The following is a 12,500-nucleotide window of genomic DNA, read 5'->3' as shown; positions in this document are numbered from 1 at the left end:
CTCCCACATCATGGGACCATACTTGAGCGTCTTTTCCTCATCTTTCTTGGCTCTACTCTCAATCCATGGGCAGCTCATTTCAATTGTGTAAACTTCTTTCCTCTCGTGGCTGACAAGACGCGCGTCTATCCGATTTGCTCTTACTTCGTTGTGCTCTGCATAGATGGGAATATCCCAAAATGCTTCACTCGTGGTGTTCTGGTAGGCTAGTTTTGGCATCGCCGGTGAGTACCATGGTGGAACCTCTTCTCGTACCATGGTGGAACCTTGGTATTATTATTATTATTATTATTATTATTATTATTATTATTATTAATCATAAGAAACTGTAGCAAAAACTGCTAAAGAGTGCTCAATACACGTTTGTGTAGAGCGGTGTATAGAATTAAATGACTAAATGAAAATACAGATTCTAATTATAGTGGGTGAGAAGGGTGGAACTGTCACAGTTACAACAGTTGTAACAGTTCCGCCCTTCTCACCCATTGTAATTAGAACCCCACTGTTCTACTCAACGTAAACATGTATATATAGCTAGCTAATAAGTCTGTTCTTCATTAAATCTGCCTGATGAGGGAGGGAATCTTGTGTATTTTCATTTAGTCATTTAATTCTATTATTATTGGAGACTTCATTGAAATATCCTCAAATGATTTTACAACCTTTGCGGGCCTGTAGGCCTGGGCAATGGTGCTCATGTTACTATCCTATAAAACCTTATGACTATGGTCAATCTAACAAATTATGGTGTAATATTGTAAAACTAAAAAATAAAAGTAGCAAAATTCATAGAATGATCCTTATAAACAGTAAAAAAGAAAAAGAAATTTAAAAAACAATGCAAATAAGATACTATATTCATCTTTATCATCCATAGACGGCTTTAACCAAAATCAGTTTATGAAAGAAACCTTTTTACTATTTCACAGTTTTGGGAGATGATCCACTTTTGCGAGCGTTCAATAGTTGTCTTTGCTAAGTTGTTATCCAATATGCTAGTAAGTCCTTCTTCAAGATCCTTGTAGTAAACTGCGAGAAAATCAAAGACTACTGTAATGAGCTTTACTTTATGACCTGGGAATAAGTTCTTAATACCTAGTTTTAAATCTATATATTTATCTTTCTTTTGTTTAGTTCTCATTGTGATTTTTCCTGGGTTGCATATTGTTCCTTCTATGATGATCCATTCTTTATTCTTTTTGTCCAATACACTGATATCCGGTCTATTTGCGCCATTCATTGGACATTTTTCCAATTTCCAGGGTATGTCCCACAAGATCTTTGCCTCGTTATTCTCTTGGCTTGGTTGCGGATAAGATTGCTTGTACCACGGATTAGAATACTCAGATTCTTCAAATTTGTATCTTTCCACTAAAGCATGGTAAACGGGGCGTAGCATTCTGTCGTGTCGTGCTTTATACAGTGACTGTGCTATGTGAGAACATTCACACAGAACGTGTGATACTGTCTCCTGATCTTTAAAACAGAGTCGGCAGGACAAGTCGTCTACTTGTTCGTGTAACTTTTGTGATCTATAGATCTTTGTGTTAAGGAGTTGCTGTCTAATGCTTGTATCTACTGACATGACTATATCCGGGATGTTTTTCCATTGTCTAAAGATGTCGTATGAATGGGCTGATACTTCTGGATCCTGCCAGTGTTGAGTCACAAACTTTCCGATCCATGGCTGTTTCATGACGTCATTTTTGCGTTTCTTCATACTTGCTTTATGGATGATCTGTTTTATTTTCCTGGGTTCTTTCTCGTTCACTATTGTTACGTTGCCAGTGCCTTCCAAGACTGTTGCGCCATCCTCAAAGTAGCAATTGAGTTCTAGTTCTTCTGCATATCTTTTGTCATCTTTGAATACTGACCGCAAGTTCTCTTTTCTTTTTCGTTTTGGAATGATTTGACTAATTTAATGTGTGGATCTTCACTGTTATTTATGTAATGGGCTACTTTAAGCTTGGTATTCTTGTACACTGACTCTATTTCAATCAATCCTTTTCCTCCTTCTTCTGATGGTAGATACAATAATCTCGTCGATTCATACTTATGCTTTCCACTGCACTCATTGATTACATGTCTTGTTAATCTATCGAGTTCTTTAAGTTTGTTAATACACCAGTCGGTTGACCACATGTAGTATTGTAAGATAGGCAATGCGTAGATGTTCGTTGCGCGGACCTTGCGTGGGACTGACAGTGGGGAAGTCCAAACAGCCCATAGTCGGTTGTCGTACTCCTTGGCGGCTTCTTCTATAACTTTGTCTTCTAGATGTTGACTGTTTTGATATTTTTCTAGGAATTTGTAGTGATCATCGTTGCTCAGAACTGGGATAGTACAGTTGTTTCTTACAGGCAATGGAGTGCTGTTATTGCTGGTACTTAGTTTGCCTCTCTTCAAGTGTATGGCAGCGCACTTGTTTATCCCCCATTCCAGTCCAATGTCTGTGAACATCTTCTTTAGGTTGCTTGTAACGGACACAGCTTTTTGTTCAGAACGATGGTAAGTTTTTAAGTCATCAACGAAAAGCACATGTGTGATCTTTTGGTCTTGGGCATGGGACAATTTATATCCCTCTGTACTCCTCAGGTACCATGCAATAGGATTAAGTGTTAATGTAAATAGTCGCACACAAAAAGAATCCCCTTGCAGAATTCCTCTCTTTATTTTAATCGGACCAATGATCTCCTTGCCTTTGTTGGTAGTTACTTCGAGGTTGATGTTCCATGCCTTCATAATAGTTTTGATGAGATGGATGAGATCTGCGTTTACTCCATGTATCTCGAGTGCTTTGGTGATCCATTCGTGAGAAACAGAATCGAATGCCTTCTTGACATCGATCCAACTACAAGACAGATTCTTTTTATTGAAGTGGGCATCTTCTAGTATCATCTTATCAATTATGAGGTTATCAACGCAACCCATAGACTTAGCTTTTCCTCCTCTTAAGTCAATTTGCATCAAGTTGTTCTTGTCTTCATGTATTTCTAAAAGGTGGTCAATAACTGAGGTTATCAGCTTGTATAGAGTGTTTAAACAAGTTATTGGTCGATAGTCAGAGGCTGATGGGTTAACTTTCTCCGGGACCATGACACTTTTTCCCGTTGTAAGCCAAATCGGTACCTCTAGTTTGTCTGTGACTATTTTGTTCAGCGCTATTGCGAGGTCTTGATGGAAGTTTTTCATCTTCTTTATCCAAAAGTTGGTAATTTTATCTTTACCAGGTGAAGACCAATTTCTTTTGTTTTTAATGCTTTCGGTGACCATCTTTTCAGTTATTCTTATAGACTCACTTGATTGTCGTATGTATTGTTTTACAGCTGATTCAACATTCTTTATGCACTCTGCTTGGATAGGTACTTCACTTGCGTTCTCCCATATAGGTCTCCAGAATTCCTCAAAATCCCCTCTTGTTGTTTTACTTGTGGATTCTTGGTTAGCTGAGGGCATCTTTTCTTTACTTATGAACTGCGGATGTTTGTTCAGTTCCGTTCCATGTTATTTAGGTGGCTATAAAACGAACCCTCGGCTACATCGAACCACGGATTGATCTTGAGTTGTTTGTGGGCAATCTTTCTTTTTTCTTTCTGTCTTTTAAGGGCGCGAATGATGTTGATTTTCCTTTCCTTTAGGATTGTCAAGCTTGCGATGGTAATTCTTCCTTAAATTTCTCTTATCATCCAGGATCTGTTTTTCTTCATTTTCGGCGTTAGATGACGCTTCTCGCGTACTCTCTTCAGCTCCTCACATATCTGAGACACTTGGAGTGTTCATTTTTCCTTCTATACGAATCATCCATCGAGGTTTTCCGTCAAACTTCTGTTGTTTATCTTCGTTCCTTTTTTTAGCTTTGGTTAATTTCCATGCTTTAACAACGGAATAGATGGCGCAGTTGTATTCCCATAGGTATTGTAGCGGATCGATTGATGGCTTTGCTGTGATAAGTGTTTTAGCAACATATTGAAGACGATCTATATCTATTTTCTTGATAAAGGCGGTATTTTTAAAGAAGGTGTTTACGTCTCGCTTATCCATATTTCCAGTGTCTGGTACAATTTCATCATAAGTGCACTTCGCCATCTGCGTTATTTGTGATATCCAATTAAGATCTTCGATTGTCCAGTCGATTCTTTGTTGTTGCTCATTTGATTGACACATTTGCTCTTCATCTGCTACAATCTTGGACAAATTAAATGGAACATGGAGAGCACCCCTCCCCCCAAAATCAGTGATGGGAAAATGGCGCGTTTTGGCCTTCACGCACCTTCATCCTTGATTTGGGGGAGTGGGGGCATTTCTGTTCCATTTTATACTGTCCAAGATTGTCTATGAGCCCCTGCTTGGCGTTACCAGTAGTATATGGGGTAATCACGACACGAAATCTGCTCTCTTTTATTCAAGAGTTACATCATCCGAATACCTGAGAGTTGACTGTAATTATTTTCATAAGCTATATTTACGTTTAAAGCAGGAGGCCTATAAAATGAGAACATAAATTGCAAACAAAAAAGAGAATAAGACTATTGGGGAAAAAAAAAAGGAAAAACAAAAAGAAAGCAATCGGATGTAAGGAGGATTCGAACCTTCCACCGCAGATTATCTACCCTATCCAACTATCCAACCTTCCCACATTCTACGCTTTAGACTTTGCATCCGTGCGCCAACCATACCGAATACGCAAACTTGTTGAATTTTTAAGAACTGCATTTGCGCTCCCTTAAATTTGTTGGCGATATTTACCTGATCTATCTTCTGATTTTTCCACGTTGAAAAAAAGAGCATGATTTACGTTCACAAAAGTGTTGATGGGCACGATTTGCGGGCTATCAGCAACGAATTTTGTCGATTTTTCACGATTTTGTCGTCTGGCCAGAAAGGTAACAGAACAGATTGACACTTTTTTCCATTGCTTGTTAACCGTGCTTAACCGTTGAAAAGCGTCGCAAAACAGACGTTAATCGTATAAAAAGTCTCGTGAATCGTGCCTCAAACGTTTTAATGTCATGTAAAACCATTCAAGTGCTCTACAAAGCTTTAAAAGCGCTACTTTAATGCTTGAGTCTTTTGCCATTGCTTCGTTTAATCTCGGCGATGCGACCCTACATAGACCCTATAGTTTTATCGATTAACTCCCCAGAAATGCTTTCAGAGTAAGATCAGTAGTGGGCTTGAGAACTCTAACTCTTACTTTTGTTTCCTCGTGTATTCTTTTTCTCGATGGCATTTTTTTCGTCAATTCTACGTAGAGTTATACCCTTATTCTTGATCGTACTGGCAAATTTTCATTTTAGGTTTGGCTTTTTTATACGCTCCGCTTTTCTTAAAATATCTTCATGTAGTATCTCAACATAGCAACACTAGCGACGAGCGTGACTGCGTCAGAGGCCAGTGGTTTCGGATGATTAATGTGTTGACATATGACCTCTTAATTGACCAAATCTTGAATTTGTGACGTCGTAGCCTCCACAGACAATCTTGGACAAATTAAATGGAACATTGAGAGCACCCCTCCCCCCAAAATCAGTGATGGGAAAATGGCGCGTTTTGGCCTTCACGCACCTTCATCCTTGATTTGGGGGAGTTGGGGCATTTCTGTTCCATTTTATTCTGTCCAAGATTGTAGCTCTCTACTGTTTGGTCTTTGTTCAGTAGTTTCTCTTTGTTCTTGAAGCTTATTTGTTATGCGTAATGCGTTCACCTCAAGTTCTTTCTAAATGGGCCAATTTATCCCTCAGATTTTGTGCTGTCTTTCCTAGGTTTCCATATCCTTTCTCCTTCCAAAACTTTAGAGTTAAATTCATGATTCCAACTTTCCGTCCTTTTTCATTAGTAGGGCATTCTTCTGACGTATATAGCTGTTTAGCTTCATGTTTAGAAGTTAATAAATCCATGCACATTTGCTCCGTCCATCTTGTCCTACCATGGTGGATTCTGTCCTCACTCATTTTGTAACGAATTTCGTTTCTTGCAACACTTTGAGTGGGTGGTAGATTGTAGTTAATGTTAACTACAATGAAGATGAGAGGTAGTTCCAGAAAACGCATTACAAGAGCGTTTTAGGGCGAAATTCTGCGGAGCTCAAAGACTAGCGTTATCTTGCTGTCATGCCATGCTATGCTATTATTATTATTATTATTATTATTATTATTATTATTATTATTATTATTATTATTATTGTTATTATTATTAGTATTATTATTATTATTATTATTATTATTATTGTTATTATTATTAGTATTATTAGTATTATTATTATTATTAAACTTCTTGGCTATTTTCGAATAAATCGGTTTCACGTTAACAGCTATTGCACTGTTGGCTGTTTCAACATTGTCTTCCTGTTAAAATGTCAAACCCAACTATAAGATATCAAAGCGTATCGGCATACTTAAAGTGTCCCTTTGATAAGAAAAAATTCCTTTTTTCTTCAGATTTTGAAAGTGTGGCAAATTTTTGAGCATTGATTTTTGTCCAAAGGCCGTTTACTTTGAGTGTTACTTTTATAATTCACGGTCCGTCATACACCTTATTCCAAAATGGCCGCTATTTAGATATTCTTTTGTTTTTATTTAAATTAGACCTTGATGCCTCGTTCAAGGCTAAATATTTTTTTGAATTTTCAGCTCAAGAACGAGACATCAAGGGCAAATTTGCATGGAAACAAAAGAATATTTAAATGACGGCCATTTTGGAATAAGGTGTATTAGTCACGTTCAGAGCTGACCGATTGGACCTCAAAGATTGGATCTAGGGGAAATTGAATGCAGCTTATTATATATGCAAAACGCGAGTTTAAAAGTCTGAAAGCCCAAAACTCTCGTGCTTTATATTTATTCTGCGGCGTACACACGCATTGCATTTGTGAGCCTTTGACGTCATTTTCTCCTCGATCCAGCTCTCTCAAGAACTTAAAGTTAGTAATGGCGGACTATTGAATTCGAAAATTCCGGTTGAAATTACCCTTTGCGGTCATGAAGGTCGGACGGGTTTTATCGACCTCCGCCATTTTGCTGTGCATTTTTCTATATTTCATCACTTTTTCTTTAAAATACCAAGGTCTAAGCATCCCCTCTTAACAATCTTGCGATTATCACATCTTACTGACCGTTCGGCGAATCTACTATGGATCCATAATCTACTGTAAGCGCTTTCTAAGTCGAAGGATTCCTTACACGGCAAATGGAATTGCAACCTTCAATCCTTCGATACTGTCTTCTTCGAATAGCAACAAACACCACGATTGTTTCTGTCTCTGTGGTGATATCCATCCCAATCCTGGTCCTAGCTCTACGGAATGTGCTGTCTGCCACAAATCTGTGGCTAAAAACCACAAAGTAATTACATGTGATTTTTGTTTGGTGTCACAAAAAGTGTGGCGGCGTAACACGTCGAATACCGACAGCTACAGAGAGAAGACAGTTTTGCGTGGACGTGTCCTCCCTGTTCGTCAACCCTCAAGTCTCTTCCATTTGCCAGCGTCAGTTTATCATCTGATCAAAGTATGACTCTTGACCCTCATGAAGACTCTGACATTTTTGTCTTGCCAGGGTATGATGATGTTGCAAAACGATTTGTGTTTGTGAAAAATTGTAAAGTGGGTCACTAAATGTCAGTGGACTCGCCGGATTTAAATTCGCTGATGTCAAACTTTGGCTTTCATCGCTCCTTTTCGATGTGCTTATTGTTACGGAAACTAAACCAGACACAAGTCTTCCAAAAAGCCATTGTGAAATTCAAGGCTTCCGCTTACGTCGAGTGGATAGAAACAGCTTTGGAGGTAGTGCTATTATGTATATCCGCAATGACATCATCTACCAACGTTTGAAACATCTGGGAAACCACCTTGGGATTGAATGCATTGCTGTCAAACTAGAACTTCGCAACGTATGGTCAACATTAATCGGTCTCTATAGATCACCCTCACTCCCAAAGAACATGTGAAGAAAGGAACTTGCTAGTTTGTTGGAAGCCTCAACTCGAAAAGCCAAAAGCGTGGGTGATCGCAATTGTGATTTACAATGTCCAGATAAACCCCCTAAAAATGGTCGCGATCTGTTAGACATTATGAATCTCTTTCACTTTGAAAGCCTTGTCAGGTCTCCAACTCGCGAAACAGCAAAGACGAATACCTTACTGGACTTAGTTCTCACTAACGCTAAAACAAAAACATTAACTACTGGAGTGGTAAATCCACACATTAGTGACCATTCGCTGGTATTTGCCATTCTGATGGCATCGCCACCGAGACCGCGCTCACAGAAAATTACTTTTCGCAGTCTCAAAAATTTTGACACCGAAAGTTCTCTTACTGATCTAAACGCGGTCCCATTTGGAACTGTTAGGAGCGTCTTCAATGATGTCGATGACAAACTTTATGCCTTTGAATCTCGTTTTCAAGATGTTATAAACAAGCACACACCACTCAAGCAAGTCCATTTGCAAGGCAATCAAGTGCCGTATTTGACCGATGAATTGCGTAAAGCGATCCGTCATCGACATCATCTATGGAAAGCCTTCACAGAGGAATAAATGCACCTCTTTGCGGCAGAAAGGCCATTGTTTGATACTTTGAAAGGAAGTCGACTGCTGTAAATCAAGATCCAAAGCAATTTTGGACCACATTTCAACCTTTACAAGCCCAATAATGTAATTGACCTTTAAGCTTTCCATTAAATAAATCATTAGGTTTTACTTACAACATAGTATGGATTATTTTTTTCAGTTGTTAAGAAGGCTTAACTATTAGGTGATACCCTCTATCAACAAAGTTTGATTGATGGACGGACGGACGGAAACTGGGTTCTAAGCCCGTGAGAGGAAGCCCCTGAACAGTGGTGTTGTTGTTACTGGTGTTTTTTAGCTTTTGCAAATGGTCAAGAGAAAAAAATCGAAAAGACTCGCTACTGGTTTTAGAACTACCGGAAGACAGACACTTTTGAGTGCAGGGCAAGCAAAATTTTAAACTGAACCACTCTCTTACAATGCAGCTCCAGTGGCTTCGGCCACCAATAACATTGTTAGGGCAAGTCGAGGTTGAAGAGTCCTCCCTGTTGTTAGTGTCACTATGTTTTGCTTTATCTTTGCAGACGTATTTTCAAAGCTTCGTGATCTTGACGTCGCCTTGGCCGATACCTACAAGTGAGTTCCTGACAAGTCTGCTAATTAGTCTCCCACAGGACTCCTATTCTTACTTGAGCTTGACCAAATAACTCTACTCTTTTTTCGTAGAAATTTGGATTCAGGTACCACGGACAAACCAGATATCACTGAACTAAAAAACTCTATTAGGGTAAGCAAGGATTGATTTTCTTAGAGCTCTTCTTTAATCCATAAAAGAATAGTGTCAAGTTGTTTGAGTCGGTTAACCTAACGCCGTAAATCTTATTCCGAAAACGTTACATTTTTAATGTTGTCGCTTGCTTCCCAATCAGCATTTCTTGCCTCTTTACAAAGTTAGCGGGGGGTTACTTTTTACACCACCAATTTCCGCAGAGCCTTTCTGGAAACCGGAGATAAGCGCCGGCCTGATGGGCCTTCTGGCTCGTAAGCAGTGACTTTCTAGGGTACTGTGGGACTAGAATCAACAGCTCGCATGGGATTTTTACACTTCATATCGTTTTACTTCATAAGGATGCGACTAACATGATGGAAACGTGTTACGGGCAGATGGGAAGCCTTTTCCGTAGTGGTGAGTGGACGCTAGTAGTGTTTATAATTTGACGGGTTTTCTTTTCAGTATTTTAACAGGTCTAGGCCGTAAGACAAACGTAGCTACTAGTTTACTGAATTCAAGACTCTTATCTCTCAAAGAAGGAATCCAAACACGCTATATGCTAATCATTGTCAGTCGAGGTCCATCGGTAACCGTGGACCAATCGTTTTCCTGGACGAAACATTAAGCGTCACTTTTCGTAGCTTGTCTGTTCTGCCCTTGCGAGATGAGCCAAACCAGGAACAGCTGGTTGACTCGTGATAGTTAAGGAAGGCCCCGCCGAATGCACCAGCTTCAACGTTCATTTTTGATAGCACGGAATGCCATAGTGTTGGGGGTGGAATAGTGGTGGGTCAATACCATTAGACCAAAAAAGAGTTAAAGTGCCCCAGTGATAAAAAATATCGCTTTCTTTTTTCCTTAAGATTTTGAGAGTGTGGTTGCTGAACACCTGATTGGCAAAATGTTGAGCTTTGCTTTTTATCCAAAGGCCGTTTACTTTGCGTGTTAGTTGTGGATTTCACGGTCCGCCATTACTCACGTTCAAAACTGACCGATTGGACCTCTGAGGGTTGGATCCAGGGAAAAGTGACGTCGAGGCTCACTAACTTAAAATTTCATCGTGTGAATGCAGCTTATTATATAATTATGCAAAACGCGAGTTAAAGAGTCTGAAAGCCTAAAACTCCCGTGCTGCGTATTAATAATTCTGCGGCGTACACTCGCATTCACTACTTAATACATCTCTTTTACCCCCTAAAAATCTGCATAGGCATTGTTTTCGACTTCTGTTGGGACATTTTCATGTCCCAGGACAAATTGCAAACAATGGTTGTGCAAAAGTTTTGGGGGGTAATAGAGGTGTATTATGGGAATTACATTCTTCTTTGACGTCATTTTCTCCTCGATCCAGCTCTCTCAAGATCTTAATGTTAGTAATGGCGGACCATTAAATGAAAAAATTCCAGTTGAAATAAATAGGTGTCTTTTTTAATTCAAGGCTTAAAACTTTGGTCACGCAGTGTTTGGTTAACATAAATTTGAAATCCAAAGAAAAATATGTTTTTGTTCGGTCGCAGTGGCACTTTAAGTGCTCTCGCTTATTGAGTATAGTGGTTGTGCGGGCTGCCAGAATTTCTCTAGGGCTTCGAGGGCAAAAATCAATGGGAACCGTTGATAAATTCGTTGATACTCCATATGACAAAAAAATTGAAGGGATGCTGCGGAAATATTTTATCATTACAATCATTGTCTATCAGTGAAATCGGTTAATTTATGATAGAGAAAACGTCGTTAATGCAAAGAGAAAAATATCATTTCAACCTACAGTTTCCTTGAATAACCTTAAGGTATTTCCTGCGCCATTGGAATCGTGGAAAATTACACGGTTCTGTCGGCTGCTCGTTATGCCTTCTTCATGCCTGCATACATGCCTATGCTAAGTCATTTGCATATGTTAATAATATGCCCAGGGGACTTGTAAATTATGAATATAAAGGTCCACGTTGGGCCCGCCTCTTCCACTCTACTCTAGGCCGCCGTTTAGATCAGATCTAGCGACCCGCCCTCCCACCCCGCGAGGAATCCGGGTTTTTGGAGCGCATCCTCCAGGCTCTTCGTCTGGTTTGGGCTTGTCCCAAGCCAGAGCAGTTTCCCATACCTTATTTACATTTCATGAATAACAATACCCAGGGCCGAATATTATACAACTCAGTTGATACTTTGAACTTCAAAAACTCATTAGTAATTCATAAGCCCATTGTTTTTTTGTATCCTTATGTTATCCCCTTTGTTCTGACTCCCGAGGGACACACTTGTTTGGAGTGTTTTTGAAGCCCTACAAAAAACTCTCAGCACGTGTTTTATTTGGTCTAAAAACACTCGGCTACGCCTCGTGGTCTTAAACCCGATAAAATATTCCTGCTCGTTTTTCAAAACGTTACATAGCTGTACATATTATTGTCACTTCCATCTATCTTTTAACCTTACTAATTCGGTCATTCCCCAAATCAAGTGCTCATGTGGAAAGTTCTGTGTACCTTATTTTGTTCGGTTGATCGGAAAATAAACCGAGGATTTTCTCCGATTTGATCGACCATGATGGCCGTGTTTTGTTGTTTGCTGGGGCATCCTTATGCTGATTCTCATGCACACTGATATTTATGAGTTGATGTGATCGCATCTTGCGCTGGACGTGTGTTCTTTTCATAAAAAGAAGAGCTGCAGGCCACAAGAAACATTTGGATAACACCGTATTTGGAAACAGAAACTGCCCAGCACATCGAAAATTATTGCGGGGAGAACACAACAAACATCGGCACCACCGAGGAAGTGATATTCTGACAAAGAATCTCGAAATATTTTCAGTCGCTAATCTTACGACATTATTAGCTATTAGTATGTAAATAAGTCAGTTTCTGAGTAAAGCAACGACTAGTTCTGAAAAGTAAATCTCATTTGATAAACACCATAATCGACCTGACAGGATGTCACAATTGTTCACAGGACAAGATAACACCAAGGTAAGTGTATGCACATTATTACAACAAAATAGTTAGGTTTCTGACCTCGCTCCCAGGGTCTCTCTTCTCTGCCTCCACGACTGGTCACGTTTCGCTCGTCGACAAACCATTTTCCCACTGGGGTATTGTTTTTGTTATATTTTGATCCCGTAACTGGGCGAAAGCCATTTCTTACATAAGTAATCTGTACCTTACAGTGAAAGTATCAAAAAGGTCAAAAGAGCTGATGTTATATTCCCACAGGAGATGAATTCCCACAA

At 39.4% G+C, this 12,500-nt stretch overlaps 1 protein-coding gene across 3 annotated transcripts in view; it reads left to right on the top strand.

Moving 5' to 3' along the window:
• LOC138043270 (cytosolic purine 5'-nucleotidase-like) overlaps positions 1-12,500 on the top strand; it is a 173,089-nt gene that overhangs the window by 141,420 nt on the left and 19,169 nt on the right. For all 3 annotated transcript variants that reach the window (XM_068889462.1, XM_068889463.1, XM_068889464.1), the window contains 3 exons: positions 9,093-9,144; positions 9,235-9,295; positions 9,637-9,694. In XM_068889462.1, coding sequence (XP_068745563.1) covers positions 9,093-9,144; positions 9,235-9,295; positions 9,637-9,694 — 171 coding nt within the window. The remainder of the gene's footprint in view (positions 1-9,092; positions 9,145-9,234; positions 9,296-9,636; positions 9,695-12,500) is intronic.

Source organism: Montipora capricornis, chromosome 3 (genome assembly GCF_036669925.1).
Source record: "Montipora capricornis isolate CH-2021 chromosome 3, ASM3666992v2, whole genome shotgun sequence".
In the NCBI taxonomy this organism is placed as follows: Eukaryota; Metazoa; Cnidaria; class Anthozoa; order Scleractinia; family Acroporidae; genus Montipora; species Montipora capricornis.
Note: the sequence above shows the minus strand (reverse complement) of the source record. Positions and strands in the feature narration are given on the sequence as shown.